Source organism: Peromyscus californicus, unplaced genomic scaffold (assembly GCF_007827085.1).
Source record: "Peromyscus californicus insignis strain IS unplaced genomic scaffold, ASM782708v3 Scaffold_4__1_contigs__length_199733344, whole genome shotgun sequence".
In the NCBI taxonomy this organism is placed as follows: domain Eukaryota; kingdom Metazoa; phylum Chordata; class Mammalia; order Rodentia; family Cricetidae; genus Peromyscus; species Peromyscus californicus.
In genome coordinates this window covers 99,934,181-99,956,572 of record NW_026294562.1, presented here as the reverse complement: position 1 = coordinate 99,956,572, position 22,392 = coordinate 99,934,181, and the positions used below count along the sequence as shown (strand labels likewise).

General features: G+C 41.2%; 2 protein-coding genes across 2 annotated transcripts; both read left to right on the top strand.

Annotated features, from left to right (window-relative positions):
• The first annotated feature begins 1,287 nt into the window (after nt 1-1,287).
• LOC128123909 (olfactory receptor 52K1-like) lies at nt 1,288-2,268 on the top strand. The gene has a single exon (XM_052760185.1). It carries the CDS (start codon nt 1,315-1,317, stop codon nt 2,266-2,268), a length of 954 nt encoding a protein of 317 aa, XP_052616145.1. The 5' UTR covers nt 1,288-1,314.
• A 10,573-nt stretch (nt 2,269-12,841) lies between these two features.
• On the top strand, nt 12,842-18,813 carry LOC128125656 (olfactory receptor 52K1). The gene has a single exon (XM_052763277.1). The coding sequence runs from the start codon at nt 15,110-15,112 to the stop codon at nt 16,052-16,054; it is 945 nt and encodes a 314-aa protein (XP_052619237.1). The 5' UTR covers nt 12,842-15,109; the 3' UTR covers nt 16,055-18,813.
• Nucleotides 18,814-22,392: the final 3,579 nt, after the last annotated feature.

The following is a 22,392-nucleotide window of genomic DNA, read 5'->3' as shown; positions in this document are numbered from 1 at the left end:
AACCTAGCTCTTTCTATATGCTAGGCAAATGCTCTACCATTGTGCTATATTCTCAGCTATGTTTGAGCTATTTTTTTTCTTTTTTCCCCCTCTTCCCCTCTTCCCTCCCTCCCTCCCTCTCTCCCTCTCTTCCTCCCTTCCTTTCAAGACAGGGTTTCTCTGTGTAGCCCTGGCTGTCCCGGAACCCACTCAGACCAGGCTGGCTTTGAACTCAAAGATCTTCCTGCCTCTACTTACCCAGGACTGGGATTAAAGGTATGCACCACCACACCTGGCTCTGTTTAAGTATTTTCAAAGGAGATAATAAACAAGGAGAAAAAAAGAGGAAGAAAAGGGTCCCAGTTGAAAGGATAAACAGTGCCAAGGTAAAAGATCAGTCTGTAAAATGGTAGGGTAAAATATGTCTTCTGAATGCCATGAACTCTAGCAAGGAGAGGGGTGAACGGGAGAACTAGAGATGGAAATCTACATGAAGGAGCACATAAAGACTCCTCATGTTCTTAGCTGTAGAAAAGATGGTTGCAGAGGTTTCTGTATGTTCAATAGAATCTATGGAATTTATATAGCAGTAGCTGGGTCTTGTGCATCAGATCTAAAGCCCAACTATCAGGGAAGCTGAGGCTGGAGTATCTCAAGTTCAAGGCCAGCCTGGGCAATTTAGGGAAATCTTATTTTAAATAAAATGTAAAAAGAGCATTTATAATGCACCTCAATGGTAGTGTGTGACTAGTCATTGAAAGGCCCTGGACTTAATCCTCAGCACAGCAAATAAAACCAATCAGTCAACCCAAAACTTTCAGATAAGTAAGTTTAGAGGTGATGAGTTTGCTTATTTTTCATACAGTTAAGTTTGATATTTAAGAAAGAAACTCTTTATATATAAATATATATATATATATATATTTAGGAGTGTTGTTGTAGTTGGGAGGCAGGAAGAAGTCAGTGAAACCAAGTGAAATTTTGTAAGATGAAAGCGGAAATCCTCATCTTTAATAGAGGTGTTTCTGAATTCTCTCTGCACTCCAGAACGGCCTGGAACTAACTGACCACAAGAAGGCGGCTTTTTGATACCACCTGCAGTAGTGTTAGATATTCTGATAGCAGGAGACTTTATTGGCACCTCGAGGGTATGGGCCACTTGTGCATTTTTTATATGTATTATTATTACTTATTTAAAGGCTCACATGTGAAGAAGGGCTAATGCTCCTCCATAACTGATTGGGATTTGAATCTGAACACTGATTCTGCTGATGGTGGATCCTCTTGAGAAGAGCTCTGTGGAAGCAGATAGGAGGAAGAAAATTCCTGGCAGCCATGTTGACTAACAATATCACCTCAACTCATCCAGTGGCCTTTTTGTTGATGGGGATTCCAGGCCTAGAGCACTTACATATTTGGATCTCCATCCCCTTCTGCTCAGCCTATACCTTGGCTGTGCTTGGTAACTGTACCCTTCTTTTCATCATTCGGGTTGATGCAGCCCTCCATGAGCCCATGTACCTCTTTCTGGCCATGTTGGCAGCAATCGATCTGGTCCTTTCCTCTTCAACACTGCCCAAAATGCTTGCCCTATTCTGGTTCAGGGATCGAGAGATCAATTTCCATGCCTGCCTGGTTCAAATGTTCTTTCTCCATTCCTTTGCTATCATGGAGTCAGCAATGTTGCTGGCCATGGCCTTTGACCGTTATGTGGCCATCTGCAAACCCCTGCACTACACCACGATTCTGACCAAACCCCTCATCATCAAGATTGGCCTGGCTGCTGTGACTCGGGCTGTGGCATTAATGACTCCACTCCCCTTTCTGCTCAGACGCTTCCACTACTGTCGAGGGACAGTAATTGCTCACTGCTACTGTGAACACATGGCTGTGGTAAGGCTGGCATGCGGGGACACACGATTCAACAACATCTATGGCATTGCTGTGGCCATGTTTATTGTGGTGCTGGACCTGCTCTTTGTTATCTTGTCTTATGTCTTCATCCTTCGTGCTGTTCTCCAGCTTGCCTCTCAGGAGGCCCGCTACAAGGCCTTTGGGACATGTGTGTCTCATATAGGTGCCATCTTAGCCTTCTACACACCTGTAGTCATCTCCTCAGTCTTGCATCGTGTAGCTCGTAGGGCTGCTCCTCATGTCCACATACTCTTTGCAAATTTCTATCTGCTGTTTCCACCCATGGTCAATCCTATTATCTATGGTGTCAAGACCAAGCAGATTCGAGAGCGGGTCTTAGGACTCTTCCTCAGAAAGGATGTAAAAGGAGGGTGAGGGGCAGTTGAAGAAGGAAGTAGGCACAGGGTATGATAGGAAGTAGAGGGATGCCAGGATCTCCATGCTTACTTTTATCTTGATGTGATTTTAAAAATGTCTAGCCATTGACAAGGCTATCTGTCTCTATTCAAACTTGTTGACTTTTCAGAATCCTCACTCCCACCCTTCAGTAACTTGACAGAGTCATGAACTACTGACTTCCTTCAGACTTCAAATAAAGACAATGTTGTTCTTAAGCTCGTTTGCTCATGAGAAGCCTAAGGGTCTGATTTCTAGCCCACATCCCTGGAATATGAAGCTTTATTTATCTGTCTACTCAGGACCTGGATAAGCATCAACAGTATATCAGTGAAGAAATCCTCATCACTCACTGACAGCTGGGGGCCAGGTTCAGACAGAACTCTCCCTCTGTTGGGGTTTGTGACGTTCTGGGATTACAGGTTCCACGTGAGACAGCTTAGTAGACCACTATTTCTTTCTTTAGCCAGCCTGTGTATTCTTTGACTTCTGTTCAGTTCTTCATCTTCACAGCCAGTTGCTCTCCTTAAACACTTTGAATAACACACAGCATATCTTCTGATTTTTCTATATGTCATGTGGATCTTTCTTTGTACCTTATGTTTTCAATAAAAATGTGAATTGCTTATTTATTAATCCAGACAAGAGTGTCTAGGGCAGCAGTTCTCAACCTATGGGTTGCAACCCCTTTGGGGGATGAATATCAGATCTCATGCTTATCAGATCTTTATATACAATTCATGACAGTAGCAAAATTACAGTTGTGAAGTAGCAATGAAATAATTTTATGCTTGGGGGTACCACAAGGTGAGGAACTGTATTAAAGGGTTGCACCATTAGGAAAGTTGAGAACCACTGGTCTAGGGGCTTGGAACACATGCATCTTAAAGTAGGGATGCTGGGTTTATATAGAAATCCTAGGAAGAGAAAGGAATGATGATCGCAATAGACTCTGTTCATTGTACCCCTCACTTTGATCCCAGAATTTAGTACATGGGAGAAAAATGAGATAAACAAAGTAGGGGAAAAAAAGAATATAAAGCTATTTTTTCCTTTGTCTCATGCAAACTTACATGCTGGATAATTTTCTTGTTATTAATTCTGACAGCTCATAAGGCCTCACCAGACAAGCTCTAATACATGTCTCCACAAATGTATCATTTCTGTTTTATCTTGCAACTCTTTGTTTCCTCGGATTGTTATGTAGAAATTATATATCTTCTCTGTAGTGTGTTTTCTACTACATTTATTGCTAATGTAATAAAAAAAACTCTTGAATTGTTTCTTCTGAATATGGTGGGGGTATAAGAGAAGTTTTAAAATAACATTAAATACTAACATATAAACAGAGTAAGATGAAGTAAAAGAAGCTACTTTAAATGACTATTTTTTTATGTATTTGCACACGTGTCTGTGTGTAGGTGTTTTCATGTGTATGAGTGCAGGTGTCCTCTGAGGCCAGAAGTGGGCATCAGATTCCTAGAAGTGGGATCATGGACGGTTGTGAGCTGCCTGACATGGGTGCCTGGAACTGGACTCGGTCTACAAGAGCAGAATATGCTTTTAGCCACTGAGTTATCTCTCCAGCCCCAAGAAACTACTTCTAACAAGAGTTGTGATTATTCTTCTGTTGGTTTATACAAGGAATACCATCATCCTGCAGGCCAGATCCACTCTCAACAAAAGGAGAATAATTTTGTTTATAGTATAAGTCTAGTAATATAAGGATCCCCAGCCAGGAAACATATACCCTCATCATGACAAGGGTCAGTCACAAAATAGTGAAAGGAATATTTTGCATTCGCTTAGTGGAGCTTGGAACACAAAGTATAAACAAGAAATATGATCAGATTAAGGCACATATACTTTACCCCCAAAGAATGCAATACAAGATTAGTAAAAAGAAGGTGGTGCAGTCATGGCTTGGCTACATATTTCAAATCATTGTATAACTGAGACTCCCAACCATGTGTCCTCAACCTGGACACAGACACGTGCCACTCAATGAGGTAGAAGTGGCTGTGCTTGACTGGAGGCTCTTGTTCTACTTGGTGACTCTCATGGAACCTTGCTCTCTTCCTGTTGCTCAAGATAGAAGTCTTGATGTTAGCTTGGAATCCCCTTTCTCTCGCACTTGTGTCTATTTCTTTCTCCATCCATTGGTACATTTGTCAGACGTGTAGAACCCAGTGATCTCTCATTACATTCCCTGCTACCTCCTTGCTTCAGAGACGTCATACTCTCTTTCATTTAATGCAGTAGACTTCCTTCCTTCATGGTGCTGAGTCTTAATTCAAGAGGTTTCATGTTACACAATGCTCAACCACTGTATCTGTGGCCCTGAAACAGACTCTTACACTATCTACCTTCATTTACCCTCCCTTCTTTGTATGGCTCTGTTATAGATTATATATCCGAAAAAATAGACTTTAAACCAAAACTAGTCACAGGATTCTAAACACATACATGTCAAACATAGGAGCATCTAATTTTATAAAAGAAATATGATTATATGTAAAACCAGATTAACTTTAATACCCCACTTCCACCAATAGACAGGTTATCTGGACAAAAATGATATAGGGAAACAGGAGTTGAATTACATCATAACCCAAGCAGATCTAACAGACATCTACAGAACTTTCCACACAAACATGAAAGAATACACATTTTTTAGCAGCCTATTGAACTCTCTGAAAAACTAATCATATATTAGTACACAAGGCAAGTCTTAACAAATAAAGAAAAAATGAAATAGCATCCTGTATTAATATGTCACTACATTGCTCAAAACTTGGGCGTTTAACTTGAGAGGAAGGAAGAAACTTTCAACGTCACTACAAAAGCCTGTGTGATTCAGACTCCTAGCTAACTCTAGTCAGTAAAAACAAAGAGAACTTACATCTAGACACACAATCAAAGTGTGAAAAAAATTGAGAAAAAAATCCTAGCAGCATCCTATGTTGAGGGCACAGGACTTTTCATTTAAGAGACTTTGGACTGATCACTGACATTGGCAAAAGGGAAGGCAGGATGCAAGAGACTGCATTTGGATGGGAGAAAGAAAATAGTTGCCTGCCCAGGATTTTTTTTCTTGTAAAAACATCTTTCATGAATGAAGATGAATGAGAACCTTATTACCAAACATTTACGACATGCTCTACTATAGCTCTGAAATAAAAGAAAAACTAAAAATAATTCTTCAAGTTGGAAGAATATAATTTGATAGAAACAAGGAATATGGAGGGAAAAGGAACATGAAAAAAGACAGTATTTTGCAAAAAGAAGCTTCTTTGATGAATGATGAGAGCTACACACACACACACACACACACACACACACACACACACACACACACACACTACAGTTAGGAATTTAGGAAAAGGGAAGTAGTAGGTTCTTCTCTTAGGCATAGGACCTCTCTAGCCACAGGTAGTTGTCTAGATTTGTAAGACCAGGCACGAATCCCTTTTTATTGCATGTGCCTTACATCTGATTAGATAGCTGTTGGTTTTTCACAAGATAGCAGTGTCACTACTGCACTGTTGTGGATATTTTGCTGGTCCAGTCATTGTTGTGGTTTGTAGACTTTGCAGTTTGTTAGGACTATAGATTGCTTTTCTCCATTGCCAGCTTCTATAGTGCCTTCTGGCACTATGAGAGCCAGTTCTCAAAGAGGGGGTTACTAGGTCAGTTCCAGCTTGATCCCTCCAAATCCTGTGTCCAAAGTGCTTGGTGTCTTCTGAAAGACAGGGGCTCTCAAATCTTGTCAGAATGCCTGCTACAGTATGTGTTCCCTAGACATAACAGGGAAAATGCACCCATGAAATCTCAACAACTTGGTTGCCAAAACAAGAATAGAATAATGACATCACCAGTTGACATGTCAATATGGACATGGGTAATTCCACATGGTCCCATCCCTAGATGAAGAGCTACAGGTGGTCAATGGCTGCCGAAAGGGAGAATCAGTTTTGTCCAGGGATGAGCTTCCACACAGGTTGTTTAATCCTAGTGGTCAGCCCTGGTCACATGGACACAATGGACACAATGAAGTGTATGTACATGTAACAATAATAATTGAAAAGGACATCATGAATTTGGGAGGGAGTTAAGGGACAAAGAAGAAGTTTGAGGGTGGATGGAGTGACTGAAATTTATTTTCCAACATAGTACAAAGAATAAGAGAAGGCAGAGTTGAAGGGGAAACCTGGCAGCAATCAGCTTCCTTACAGAGGAAGATTTGCTCTGTAAACCAGCAGATGGTAGCATCTAGAAAGACCATCCTTTATCATTTATAGAGGTTGATAAACATTAAAAAGCAGTTATATTCACAACAGCCTCTCCATTGTGCAGTTAAATCCTCTCAATTACCCTGTGTGAGTCAGGAAAAGCTGAGAATATTTTCTCTACTTCAGACTGAGGATCCGAGTTAATGTACGAAGGCCAATGTGACAAAGTTCACAGCCAGATGACAATGGGTAGCTAAGAATCTCCCTGTGATGCAATTATAGATGGAAATTGGAACAGCTAATGGATGACCTTGGTTAGTCTGCATCCCTGACCTTCCTAGTTATATCCAGGCAGGAGTTGGTTGTGGTCTGGAATTTGAAGCTGTCTTTCACAGTAGCTACTACAAGAAGATAGTAAAGGCCAGGAGAAACAGAGCAGAGACTGGAGCACAAGCGGCTTCACCCGAAGTGCTCGCTCACAGCTTCTGGAGAGTAAAGCATGACCCCTGGCAGGCACGACTCAGTGCAACTAATGGGTGACAGGGCAAGCGCTTCAGGAGAACGTTGTGGTGTGAGACCTGAGCCGAGGAGAGCCCTTCCTATCAACCTCCAGAGAAGAGCCCCGAGATTCTCTGAATCCCCGAAGACTCTTCTCAAGGCTAATTGTGATTCTACATTCTCTGGGGGAATAGTACAGAGATGGTGAGGATAGGGTCAGTGGCTCCCTCGTTAGGTCCCTCCCACTGGCGATGTAGACCGCCTTTCAGCTGCGTGGAGTTAATGAAAAGGGCTCAGGGCTGCGTATTTCCCGAGGCTGCGAACAGAGCTAGAACTAGAGAACTAGGAATACCCGACACAGCTGTGGTGGCCAAGGAAGGATGGGGGCGCTCTCTGCTGCTTTCCACAGCCAGTCCTGGTTCTAGGCATCAGCTCTCCAATCTTTCCCCTACTCTCCTTATTATCTCTCTCTTGGCTTTAAAACAAGGAGGGCGGGTCTTGAAAACCCCACTCAAATGTTTCATCTATATACACGCAAACGTCTCACCACAGCAGACTCTCACCTCTTCTCTGTGGCCCTTACCACAACGTGTAGCGTACCATGTCAGTTTGGGTTCTGCCACATGCCATCTCCTCTCCTTGACTGCCCTGTTCCTACCAGCTGGCTCTTCCTAATCAGCAAGCTTCTGCATTAGTCAACAGAAGAGAATGAGGTCTGAATTAGAAAGATGGCAGGGATTACTAAGAAACACATTTCTTTGGGGGTTCTAGTTACCTCCTTGAAAGACTTTGGGTAAGTACTTTACTGCCACTGAGTTTTAATCTTTCGAACCCACCATTGGTCTCTTAATCTTGTTAAAAATGCATGGTGTCAATTAGTAGTTTTATACGAGCATTTTCTAGATATACATACCCTCTTTGAGCATTTTTAGAAGAGACAATGACAAGGAAGATAAGTTCTGAGTCCAGTGTGAGCACTTTGGCATATAGTAGATAAGACACTGACTTTGGAGTACTGAGGTTTTACTTGAAGACTGGTTCCATTCACAGTCCTGTTCTGACTCCAACCTTCTGGATGAAGCAGATTTGGGGTGAACCTCCAAAGAAATAAAGCACAGGGATCATTGGCTAGCCTGTGCTTGGAAGACGAAGTTAGGTATCTTTGTCTTGGCATAAAGATGGGTGGGTGGGTGGGTCACAATGTAGACAGCAATGCTCAAGCATACACAGAAATTCAGGGAGATGTAGACAAAATTAATCATGTTTAGATTTAGGAGAAACATTTTTTTTTTTTTTTTTTTTTTTTTTTTTAAGATTTATTTATTTATTATGTATACAGGAGAGGGTGCCAGATCTCATTACAGATGGTAGTGAGCCACCATGTGGGTGCTGGGAATTGAACTCAGGACCTCTGGAAGAGCAGTCAGTGCTCTTAACCTCTGAGCCATCTCTCCAGCCCCTAGGAGAAACATTTATGGATGGTAAATGTATAGCATGTAGTTGAGATAATTCTACAATCATCTAGGGGTCTGTTACATATCAGGCACTGTTTTCGGCACTGAAGATACATTTGTCAAAAAAAAAGGCCTAGTAATCATAGAGATCACTTACTACAAAGCTAAGTGTTTGCTCTTGGTTAAGAAATACAAATACTACTAACATTTAGGAAAAAGCTCATCTGATGACAATTTAATCTGCTGTAGGAAACTAAGACTGAGGAGTATTTCTTAGAATTTCTAACCTGTAAGTGTTTAAAGCAGAAGTAACCAACCCGAGCTTGGGTCAGATGGAGAGGGAGTGTTAAAAAAGAAGCCAGAAAGCAGATTTTTAGCACCCTGCAGTCATACTTCCTTCAGTGAAATGTTCAACACAGATTATGTATTTTAGAGGCTGGAGTTGTAGATGTAGACGAGGCACAGTCCCTGACTCTGGTCCTCTCAGTTCATAGGATATTGAGGTTCGTGATAGGGGTAGATGATCAGTCACAAAAGTAGAGCTTTGTACACTGTCTGTATTCTCTCAGAGCAGCGATTCAGAGATTATGGGCTCTTGGAGAAGGGTAAGGATTGAAACAGGTATTTTATTAAACTATGAAGGCTGCTCTGATGGTACTTGCTCATGAACTGAATAGTGTAGGAAGGAAGGGAAAGCAACAGATGAACTGATTCTAGGAGGGGCAACTGGCCATACAGGATATAAACTTTTGTATTTCAGAGCCACTTAGAAGAAGTTTAAGGTTTCTGCATAAACATTTCCATGGAGGGAAAATGAGACATGTAAGTTAGTATTTGAGGTTTTAGGATGTGCTGCTGGAATCCCTGGTGTATGAGTAGAATACCTTGAAAGAGGACAATGATCCAGGGTGCCTTTGAAGCAACATTTCCTATATTTTCTTAATTCCTTCTGTATTTAAAATGTGTTGTAAAATCTCCACCACTCTTTTTTCAGACAGTCTCACTATGTCACACAGGCTGGCCTCAAACTTGTATTTCTCCTGCCTCAGCCTCTGGAGTATTTGCATTACAAATGTGTGCAACCATCATGTCCAGTTTGTGAATTTTTTTTTACATCTATACCCTTCCTTCGCTCCTTCCTTTCTTCCTTCTGTGCCCCTCTCCTCTTTCTGTTCTTCCTTCTCTTTCAGTTCTTTCCTTCCATCACGTGTGTTCCATGGGTTGAACTCAGGCCATCAAGCTTGGTGGCAAGCACATTCATCTGCTGACCCATCTCACTGGTCCCCTCATTTCTCTTTTTATTTTTTATTGTTTTTATTTTTTGAATATACTAATTAAGCCAAGAGCTTTATTGTAAAGTAGGCACTTCACAGTGAACCCTGTAGAAACTCTCAGGCTTTTTTTCATTTTAAAACCCAAGCTCTCCTTTTCACCCAGGCCCTTGGACCTGCACCCACCCAAACACTCCCTCCCCATTTTAAACAGGAGGTACACCTGACAAAATCTGGCCAGTCATTGTGATAGTTGGGTCTCAGCTCTGTGTTACTTTGTAAACCAAGGCAGAGACTCTAAGATCCTGAAAAAAATTTATGAAACAAAGAGACAGTTCTTCCCTGCACCTCGAAATTTCTCTTCAGAAACAAATGAACACAAAAACTTCTTGACCTTACCCCTCACTGAATCTAGAGATCCATTCACTGTTGGCTTCCACAGCAAAACACTTTATATGAGGGAGACTGTCATTAGACTTCAAATCCTCCTTTTCTCAAACTCATTTAAACTAGACCCCACATGGTACTGTTCACCAACATCATTTTATTCAGTTGTCCAGTCCCCTGAATCTGTAAGTACAAGGGCAATGTGGTTTTCAGATGATTTGCTTCGTTAATAACGCTAACACATTGTGGTTATTCCTCTTTCTTAGTATATGATGCTGAATAGGCTGTCAAGGCAGCACAGATTCCAGACACTTTGTCTTTAATAGTTACCCACCCAGTCTCCTTGGTTGATCGTCATCTCAGTTCTAAATGTTAAGAGTCACACCTGAGTTTTTCCTCTTCCTATGAACACATGGTCCATCTTTGAGATGAACTACTTTCATGCCTTCAGGTACTATCTGTTTTCCAATGACCCTAAGCCTCTATCAACAACCAAAATTTCCCCTTCAAATTCAAAATCATATCAAACAGATCAACATTCACTTAGACTTCTCATGAGACATTTTACATGCTCTACTTTGAAAGATGAAATCTTGATCTCCTCCTCCAAAACTTTCCTCATTTCAACAGAGTAACGTCTTCCTTTTGGTCACTTATGCCAAAAGTCTTGACATGTCAGACTTCAACTTCTGACAAAGCCTGTATTTAATCTGCTGAAACAGCTCCACAGCACTTTCAAAATAAGCCCCCAATCCGATTACGTCTCACTGTACTCACCACCATCTTGATTCTGAGCCAAATTCTTTCCTTCTTTGGATTACTGAAGAAGCCTTAGTAAGTGTCTCCATGTTTTTACCTCTGGCAGTTTCTGGTATTTTTTTTTAAATTTTTTTTTAATCTTATCAAAGATACCAGAGTAAACTTTTAAGAGGTTTTAAGAATTCAAATATTTTGGGGCTGGAGAGATGGCTAAGTGGTTAAGAGCACTGACTGCTCTTTCAAAGGACCTGGGTTTTAGGTTCAATTCCCAGCACCCAAATGGCTCAATTCCCAGCTCACAACTGTCTGTAACTCCAGTTCCAGAAGATCCAACACCCTCACACAGACATACATGCAGACAAAAAAAAATGTATAAAGAATTCAAATTATGTCTTTTCTCTGTTTAAACCAAAGAGAAAAAAAATTTTTCCCCCAAAGTTCTATAAAGTTCTATGATGACTTGGATTTGTATGATTTGGAGCCCCCATCTGCCCTCAGCAGTTCTTCTGCTCTTTCACTTCATCTTGGCCACACTGGCTACCTAGCCAACATTTGAACAGTAGTCATATATAAACCTTAAGGCATTTTCTCTGGCTATCTTTTAGAATATTCTTCTATCAGGGATAATTCTATCTCTCCTGTATCTCTCATGCCTGTCTCACACCCTCTCATGTCATGTTTTCTGTTTTAGCCATTGCTGTGGAAACTAATGGAAAAAGCCACCGCTTTACTCAGCTGCATCTTGCCCTGAGAGAGAATGCTCAACTATTCCGGTGTCTCTGTGAACCTAGAAACAGGAAGTCAACACTCTTTGGATAAATCCCTGACTGTGTGTTGCAGCAATGAGCGGAAGCCAATGCATGTGGTAGGAAAATCAGAGGTAAAGCTGTAGAATCCCAGAAAGGGCAATGGTGCAGGATGTTTCCAAAAGCAACATTTCCCGTTTTAAGTCTACAAGGAACAATCCTGAGGTTCCTTCTATGTGGTTCTTCAGATAGTATATGATACAATAGTGACAGTATTCTCCAGTTTGGAAATGCATCTTTGCATTAATTCCCCCTATTTTACTCTTTCTTTTCATTCTTGTTCAGTGGTTAATATAAACTGCCTGCATGGCATACTACATTTTGCCTTGTAAGGAAACCAAACTACCGTGTTTTCTCAGTTATGACTCCTTGCTCAAAATCTTTTTTCAGTGAAGCCGACTATGATTTCTTCATTTAAAATTGCTGGGTCCTGCTTTCGTATCCATTCTGTAAGCCTATGTCTTTTTATAGGTGAATTAAGTCCATTGATATTGAGGGATATTAATGACCAGTGATTGTTCATTCCTGTTATTTTTTTGGTGGTAATGTGTGTGTACTTCTCTTTGTTGGGGTTTACTGCTGTGGCTTTATCTATTGCCTGTGTTTTTGAGGGTGTATCTGACTTCCTTAGGTTGGAATTCCAATTAGCAAGAAAGAGGAGGGTTTATATGAGTGAGAATTGTTGAGACCAAGGTTGGATTAAGCACAGGGACAAATAGCCAAACGAATGGAAACACATGAACTATGAACCAATGGCTGAGAGGTCCCCAACTGGATCAGGCCCTCTGAATGGGTGAGACAGTTGATTGGCTTGATCTGTTTGGGAGGCACCCAAGCAGTGGGACCGGGTCCTGTGCTCATTGCATGAGTTGGCTGTTTGAAACCTGGGGCCTATGCAGGGTCGCTTGGCTCGGCCTGGGAGGAGGGGACTGGATCTGCCTGGACTGAGTCTACCAGGTTGATCTCAGTCCTCGGGGGAGGCTTTGCCCTGGAGGAGGTGGGAATGGGGGGTGGGCTGGGGGGAAGATGAGGGGGGCTGGAGGGGAGAGAACAAGGGAATCCGTGGCTGATATGTAGAACTGAATTGTACTGCAAAATAAAAAATTTAAAAAAAATCGCTGGGTCTAGGAATGGACGTAGTTCAGGAGTACTTGCTTACTACGTGAAAAGCCCTGGGTTTAATCTCTAGCACTACAACATTTGTTTCCTTTCTCCATCTGTTTTAGGATTCTATATCTTCCTATCTATCTATCTATCTATCTATCTATCTATCTATCTATCTATCTATCCATTTCCCCCTCTCTATCCCTCTAGCTATCCATCCCTCTATCTATCCATCCCTCTATCTATCCATCCCTCTATCCCTCTATCTATCCATCCCTCTATCTATCCATCCCTCTATCCCTCTCTATCCCTCTCTATCCCTCTCTATCCCCCTCTATCCCCCTCTACCCCCTCTATCCCTCTATCCATCTATCTATCTATCTATCTATCTATCTATCTATCTATCTATCTATGTTTTTATTTAGGTTCAGATAGGATCTGACAACATATACCAGGTTGGCTTTGAACTTATGTTCTTCCTGCCTCACCTTCTTGAGTACTGAAATTACAGGTATGTGCCACTATGCCTGGCTTTAAAAAAATAAAATTACATAGTATGACTGTGGTAACAACTATGTTTTTATTGTTTTTTTTTATTTTTTTTATTTTTTTTATGGTTTTTTGAGACAGGGTTTCTCTGTGTAGCTTTGTGCCTTTCCTGGAACTCGCTTTGGAGACCAGGCTGGCCTCGAACTCACAGAGATCCGCCTGGCTCTGCCTCCCAAGTGCTGGGATTAAAGGCGTGCGCCACCACCGCCCGGCTGTTTTTATTGTTTTAAAACCTTTTACAATTTTCTACTAAGGAACGAGTTTGTTGTGGACTTTTTAAGTCATGGACTTTTTCTTAATCCATTAAGTAAGAAGACACATTTCATTCAATTTATGCATATAATTACTGACTTATCTGAATATGGAGTTGAAGCTTGAGACATAAAAAAAATACAGTTCTTTTGAGGTAGGATAGAAACAATGTACTGAAATAAGAAGACAGAGAGATGGGAAACAGAAATATAGCAGGGCCCAATATAGAGTGAGTTTTTGTGGCCAGTTCAGAAAAAAGTTGCTGAATGCTAGAAAGGAATGAAACAGATAAGGGGCCAGTGGCATATCATGGAAGCCATGTGTCCTCCTAATGAGAGAATTTTTGTGAAGGGATACAATAAAAATAGAATCCAGATTTCAAACTCAGAGGGTATTTGAGAGAGCTGAGGCTGAATCTAGATACTTTTAGATGGTTTGTTGTCAGCCAGATGAACAGGGCTTTACCATAACTGTCATTAGGAAACAAGAAAAAAGTACTTTTTCAAGAAACTAACGTTAGAGTTGAATTTACATTTTTTTTTTTTTTTATGTTGAAAGGACCTGGAGGGTATTCTAGAGCAGATCTCTCCCACGGAATCTTCTGCGATGATGGGTACAGTCTAACCTGACTGGTCTAATATGGCAGCCACTGGTTATAGGCGGCTGTCAAGCACCTGGGTGTTTTTGTTTGACTAATGAGCTTTTATTTTAGCAACTATTAATTCAAATAGCCACATATGGCTAGTGGGATCTGTATCAAGTAATCTTTCAGAAAATACATGTGTATGACTCTTTGGGACATTAGAAGTTACAGCTTATTTGCCTTCTTTGTTTGTGCCTAAGTTGGAGATTTTGGGACAGGAAATTGACTTTTGTATTTGAAAGTTTAGCTTGATAAGAATATATAACAGGATGTGTTAAAGAAATGAACCGAGGGGTTGGAGAGATAGGTAGCTTAGCAGTATACACTGCTCTTACAGCAGACTTGGTCCCAGCACCCATACCAGGAAGCTCATAACCTTCTGAAACTCCAGTTCTAGAGGATCTGACACCCTCTTCTAGCCTTTACAGGCACCTGCACTCATGTTCACATACTCATTCACAGACATACTTGCATACATATAATTAAAAAATAAAGAACAAATCTTAAGAAATAAACTGATTTTTACCATATTTTATTTCCCCATCCAAAGGTATTCCTGATATCAAGAACACAGCAAACACTACCATCTCTCTATCACTTTATGAAGGTTGTCATGTGACATCAGTTCTGTGGATATTTAATATTCTCTTATTCAGAGTCAAAGTTCCTTGAGGCATGAAACATGGGCTATATTACCATATTTCCACGAGAGCCATCAACTTACTTTGGTTAAGGTCTAACAATGGAAATGGGACCTAATCCATTCAGCTGGGGTAGCAAAATTCTATTATCATGTATTTCATAGAAAATACACACAAAAGGTGAAGGACTATTTGAATACCAACAAGAAGAGTTTCCAGGAGTCATGTCAGCCATCAATACTACTGAAACCCATCCAGAGGCCTTTTTGTTGGTAGGAATACCTGGTTTGGAGCACCAGCACATCTGGATCTCCATTCCTTTCTTCTTTGCCTATACCTTGGCCCTACTGGGCAACTGTACCCTTCTCTTTATTATCTGGGCAGACTCAGCCCTCCATGAGCCCATGTACCTCTTTCTGGCTATGTTGGCAACCATAGATTTGGTCCTTTCTTCTACTACACTGCCCAAAATGCTTGCTATTTTTTGGCTCAGAAACCAAGAGATCAGTTTCTATGCCTGTCTTATCCAGATGTTTTTTCTCCATTCTTTCTCCATCATGGAGTCAGCAGTGCTGCTGGCCATGGCCTTTGACCGTTATGTGGCCATCTGCAAACCCCTGCACTACACCACGATTCTGACCAAACCCCTCATCATCAAGATTGGCCTGGCTGCTGTGACTCGGGCTGTGGCATTAATGACTCCACTCCCCTTTCTGCTCAGACGCTTCCACTACTGTCGAGGGACAGTGATTGCTCACTGCTATTGTGAACACATGGCTGTGGTAAGGCTGGCATGCGGGGACACACGATTCAACAACATCTATGGCATTGCTGTGGCCATGTTTATTGTGGTGCTGGACCTGCTCTTTGTTATCTTGTCTTACATCTTCATCCTTCGTGCTGTTCTCCAACTTGCCTCTCAGGAGGCCCGCTACAAGGCCTTTGGGACATGTGTGTCTCATATAGGTGCTATTCTGTCTACCTACACGCCTGTAGTCATCTCCTCAGTCATGCATCGTGTAGCTCGTAGGGCTGCTCCTCATGTCCACATACTTCTTGCAATTTTCTATCTTCTTTTCCCACCTATGATTAATCCCATTATCTATGGTGTCAAGACCAGGCAGATTCGTGATCACGTGCTCAGCCTATTCCGTAGAAAGGATGTGTAGATGGATAATTATTTTCTTATCCACAAGCCCAGTACTGAATAGATGGTGTGTTGGATATAGAGAGAAATCCTTAGGATAACTGCAGGATCCCAGTTGGCAATTCACCAGTCTTAGAACTCCTTGACATCCAGTTATTTACTGATCCATCAGTCATATTTCATTAGGTGTGCACCTATAGCAGGAGCTGGACCAGCCCATTTTCATAGGGCCTTTACATGATTAAGGAAGACAATGAAACTTCCAGAGTGGATATTGCTATCTACGGGAAAGACAAAAGGCATGCTGGCTAAGACTGGCTCATGCATACGAGGTTTTATCGATTATCATCCAGAGTATTAATGAGTGAGGAACATCGTCCAAGAATGGAGTCACAGGAGCAGATTTCTGAGTGCTTGTGAGAAAACTCCAAGAAACCAAGAGTCCTGGGACCTCAGTTTCTTCAAAAACATGGAATTGTTCTTGGATTATGTTTTTTCTTCTCCCAGGTATAGCAGACAGGAGAGAGTTTACTTCAGAATATTCATTACAACTGGCTATTGTTATTTGTGTATATGCCTATACGGAAAAGCATGTTTTTGTCATGTTCTGCTTGCCCACCACATACAGCTTGCTTGCCACATGTGGCTTGCCTTGTGATTGGAAACTTCATTCATGTGACTCTTCTTAACCCTTAAATTGTCTGATGCTTAGAATAAAGTTGCATGAGACTTGAGTCTGCCTCATTTATTAGCTTCACTCTTCCGGGTCCCACTGCCTCAAGAGCAATGACAGATGAACTAAATCACTAATTTGGTAACCCACAGGCCAATGCCATCCACCACTGAGACTACTTGTATAATGCTTTAAGATGGCCTCCAGCCTCTACTTCTCTTTTTAAGCCCATCTTTCAATGTCACTGTCTCTGCACTTGAATAGCTTTATTCATAAGAGATTTCTTTCTTTTTTCTTTCTTTCTTTCTTTTTTTTTTTGAGACAGGGTTTCTCTGTGTTGCCCTGGCTGTTCTGGAATTCACTCTGTAGACCAGGCTGGCCTAGAACTCAGAGATCTGCCTGCCTCTGTGTCCCAAGAGTTGAGATTAAAGGTATATGCCACCAATGCCTGGCCATAAGGAAGTCTTAATAAACTTAACTATTATCTGCATAGTTCCCTTGGTATGGCTCTTCGAACAACAAAAATTATAGAATGTTCTGTTGATTAAAATTATCTCTTACTAGTTTTGTTTTTATATTATTATTGTTATTATTTATTTATTTTTTGCCAGGCAAGGCTGGCCTGGAATTCTTAGTCTTGATAATTCTTCTTTATTAGTTTCTTGGCTGTTGTGATTACAAGTATGAACTACCACTAAACTTGTATGTATTTTAGTATCATCTGAGCATCTTCAAAAATATCCCAAACCCATGCTATACTTTCACCAATTTAACCAATGTACAGGTGAATATGTTATCAATTGTATGTTTGAAGATTAGAAAAACAATGATGTAGATATATCTTAGATAAAACATTACACAAAACCATATTGAAAGAATTTTGGTATTTCTAATCTGCTTGCTAAAATGTAGAGGGATGATTATTGTCTTTGCTTATTAGTCTATATTGTATCTTTTGGCCATTTCTAAGCCACCAATCAATGTACTATGACAGTCCTAGGTAAAAGAGATGCCTGGAACCATCAAGGATTTGTGTTGAGATATTGCTCCAGAATTTACTGAAAGTTGCTTAGGCTCCAGATGATTCACAACTAGCATATATAAATTATCTGAAGTGTCATTATTATATTTGAATTAATGTACACACATTTATAAGTCATCCTCTTGTATTTATTTAGTGGTTACAAGTCTTCCCTGTGCATCACTCTCCCTCAGTTCATTCCTTCTCTTCTTTGTCCTGATGGAAAAATACAAGGACTTGACCACACTATGATCCAGTCAAAGATGTTTTTCTGTGAAATTCTGAACCCAAACTGGAATCTTCATTGTCAAACTATTAGGCCATTAAATTAAAAAAAAAATAGTTGTGTGTGTGCCTGCTTGTCTGTATGTGCACTACATAATCAGGTACTCAATGAGGCCAGAAGAAGGTTTTTGAATCTCCTGGAACTTGCAAATGGTTGTAAGCCCCTGATGTGGGTATTGGGAACTGAACCCTGGTTCTCTGCAAGAGCAACAAATGCTCTTAAGTGCTAAGCTATCTTTCCAGCTCAAAGTATATCAATTTTGATATCCTATTATAGCATATGTATTTTCATAACCCTCATAACTTGAATTTATCTTTACTCCCAATTTGATTCATGTCCTGGTCCTCAGATGTACGTAAGCATGGCAATCTCTGTTGTTTCTGAAATGTAATTGAGCAACCAGACACTGTTGACCAAGGATGCTGTTGCCATTATCACCAACATAAGAATTCTCTCTATAGCCCTAGAAGTCTTCATTTTGACTATAAATATCTGTCCTATCAATTCTGGTTCTTATTTGAGTGTCTTTGGTATTGAACAACCATGAGCTGTGACAAAAATGTATAACAAGCTGCAATTTCCCTTGACAAAGCAAGACATCAGAGTGTATTCTTGGGAACAAGAGCTAAACACTCACATGATTGTTATTTCATGGTTATGGGCATTGGGAAAAAAGATAAGACAAGAACTCTGAACAAAGATGATCTCTTTAGTTTAAATAAAATAATGACTTTCACACGGTGTCACTGGACCATAGCGTGATTGATGCTCAAGAGTTATTTCTTGCTGGGCGGTGCTGGCACACGCCTTTAATCCCACCACTTGGGAGGATGAGGCAGGAGGATCTCTGTGAGTTCGAGGCCAGTCTGGTCTACAGAGTGAGTTCCAGGAAAGGTGCAAAGCTACACACAGAGAAATCCTGTCTCAAAAAACCAAAAAGAACCAAAAAAAAAAAAAAAAGAATTATTTCTTATTTAGAAGTAATCTGGAAACCATGAGTTTCCCTCTCCCCTCTGCTCCTTTCCCTTCCCTCATGTTTGTTTTTTTTCTTCTTAGGCTGGGGTTAAGCTGAGAGCCCTGACTTATCATTAATGTTAAGGGAGAAGTTATCAAATTAGACCAGAGAACAAAAACACTGAATTCTGAGCTTTTAAAATCCAGAGTCTTGATCAAGAAACATGTGGGGCATTTACTCACCACCCCCACAGTTCCCCAGAGTTTTCTTGAGTGCGAGCAGCAGGAAATATTAGATAGAAGGATTTATTACGGAGAATCTTGCGGAGATAGAAACAGATAGAAAATAAAGGATAGCCTCGAGAGGGCCTGGAACCTTTTCCAACGGCCCCGACTGTCTCAGCCCCAGGGTTTTTATAGAGACGCCAAGGGGTGGAGCAAAAGACCTCCTCCCCCAGCACAGCCAAGTGCAGACCATCTCAGACACCTGCACTCAGGCCCGTGGTCCTGATCATCCTCTATGCAGACCTGCTGGGTAAAGCCACGAGGAACTCCCACAGAAACACAGAAGAGAGTTTCAGAAAGACTTGAAGCAGAAGGCAGGGTTTCTTCATGGTTTCATTAGGTTAAGCACCCAGACCTTCCGTAGCTCACAGAAGAAGATCTATGTGTTGAGACCATGACCCTTTTCCACCAAGCTGAACTCCCAAGGTTCCTAGGGGCACAGGGCTTTGCAACATTAGCCCTTCTTTTCTGGGACAAGGACAAAGTGGTTGGCTGAAAGAGCAAGAACTATGGTACTGGCTGGTTTGTACAGAGTCCTGCGGTCAGGATGGAGGAGTTTGCATGGCAGACAGTCTCACCAGGTCCTATGGGAACACTGTTGTCCTTCATCTCAGCAGATGAATACCAGAGTCTCCTCGGTCTGGTTCTGTGGGTCACAATATACAGGAGTGCTGTTTATTATAGCACAAGATGGATCAGGCCCGGAGGCCAGTGGAGGAACCAGGAAGCAGTAGCAAGCATCCCTCTCTTGTGATTTCTAAAAGTCCACTCCATCCCCCACTGAAATCTTAAACTTTTGAGAACTGTGATGGACTGAATTATAAATTGAAATTGTTTAAGAGTATTAAAGTTATGGGGCTGGAAAGACAGCTCCGTGGTTAAGAGCACTGGCTGCTCTTCCAGAGGACCAGGATTCAATTCCTAGTACCTACATTGCTGGTTTTTAGCGGCATTCTTACCCTGCGAGGAAAAGTCATGAAACACGACAGAATCCACTAACAAGAGTTCTATTAAGATGAGGAGAAAAGGATAGGAGTGATCAGGCCTGCTGAAAGAACACATGTGTGAGGGGGGGAGAGGGGGAACATGGGGGCCGGCATTTAAAGGCCAAGCTGCACCTGCGCACAGGCCCACGTGGCTCTTCCACGAATGCGCATAGATCACATGGTTGCGTCGCATGCTTTACACACCCATGCAGCCATGGGGTCATGGGTCATGCAGGATGTATGACCTGGAAATGACTAGGCAGAAATGACTAAGTGTCCCGCTGGGCATGCACGACCTTGGGGGCATGGTGGGAATTCCTATCACACATGGCAGCTCACAGCTGTCTGTTATTCCTGTTCTGGGGGACCCTATACCCTTACACAGACATACATGTAAGCAAAACATAAATAAATGCACATAAAGTAAAACTAAACCATTAGAAAAAGAGCATTAAAGTTGTTTAAATTTGGTTGTTGATGGCTATTTTCTGTAACCTTGTTTTCATTGCAGTTTAACTCTGAGCTCCTGAGAACCTGAAGTTATGTTTTTGTGCAACCAGGTCTTTGTATTTGTTACACAGGAAAATGGTGAGAGAGATTAGCCTTTTATCATCCCAAGACTACTTAGGTAAGCATCATCTTAGATGAAAAGCCTCAAAAAGTCATGAGAGTGTGCTGGGTAATCAAAGGGAAAACAAAACAAAACAAAAACCAAACCAAACCAAAACAAACCAAAACAAACAAACAAACAAAACCAACCAAAGCTGGTTTTGTTGATAGGACTTTCTGCAGAGAAAAAAAATCAGCATTAAGAATTATCTCTATCTATAAGTGAGCCGTGATTAAGACATTCTTCACTTTTTCTTTTTTGAGATTTTCCCACAATGGGACAAAGAACAGAGACTTTGAAGCACTCAGTCCTAGATGGGATGTTTTTCATTAGTCCCCTCACTTCAAGACTCAGGGATCTATGAGGAAGAGGAGGCAGAAAGATTGTAGGAACCAGAGGTGATAGAAGAGAATGTATTTATTTTTACTTTCTGTCTATGGGTGTTTTGTCTGCATATTTGCCTGTGTGCCATGTGCCTGCAGAACCTGTGGAGACAAGAAGAGGGCATGGATCTCTTGGGACTGGAATTATAGTGAGCTACCATGTGGGTGCTGGGAATTGAATTCTGTCCCCTGGAAGAGCAGCCAGTGTTCTTAAGTGCCTGAGCCATTGCTCCAGCCCTAATTAGTATAATCTTTATGGTTTCCCAGGAACCATTCCAGTCTTTTTTGCCTTACTGCTCATTCTGTCTCAGGGGCCTTTCAGTGTACAACACAGACTATTTAGGAGACAAGTTGATTTTTATAATTTGTGTGCCAGGCAGCATACAAGAATTCTACACTATCTTATTGCATCCTTACAATAAACCCATAATGATTACCACTATTTTCATTTACAAGAAAAGGAAACAGGCTTTGATCATTTGTTCAAAGTCTAACATACTATTCGAGGTCCATCTCTGCCCTTTATGATTCTATAGCTCAAGTTGTTAAGACATTTGTGCCACACAAGCCTATTTAAATACCACATCAATGTCTCCTCCCTCAATCATTTCCCAACCAGGCTCAAAAAGGGATGATAGTCTTTTGCTATCATCCAGAGTGTTGGTTATGGAAGAGAAACATAGTTGCATGAGGAGGAAGTAACCACAGGTTTGATTAAGATATTCACCTATTAGTCATATCTGCATTCTGAGTTCTTTAGTGGTCATTCCCTTCTATTCTGTTGAGATAAGCCCTTCACCACAGGACAGCCATAACCACAGATGACAGGAGGACTAAATGTCCTAATGAAACTAAGATGACACTATTGAGTCTGGTGGGTGCTTTTAGGAGGCAGCCACTGGATGGAGCAGGAGCATAAATCCATCCTTTTCTTGTCTTTGTCCCCAGTCATTCAATTCCATATGATGCTGGAATTGGTTTTGGTCTTTGGGAGACTCAACAGAATATCTAGGGAGAAATGCCTAGCTGTGGATTTTCTGATATGGAAATACAGGATACAGATATGATAGGATAAAAGGATGGATTGTTGAACCTACTTTTAAAGAGCAACAACTCGTTTAAAAGTGTTTTACACTGCTATGGATTTTAGTTTATTGATACA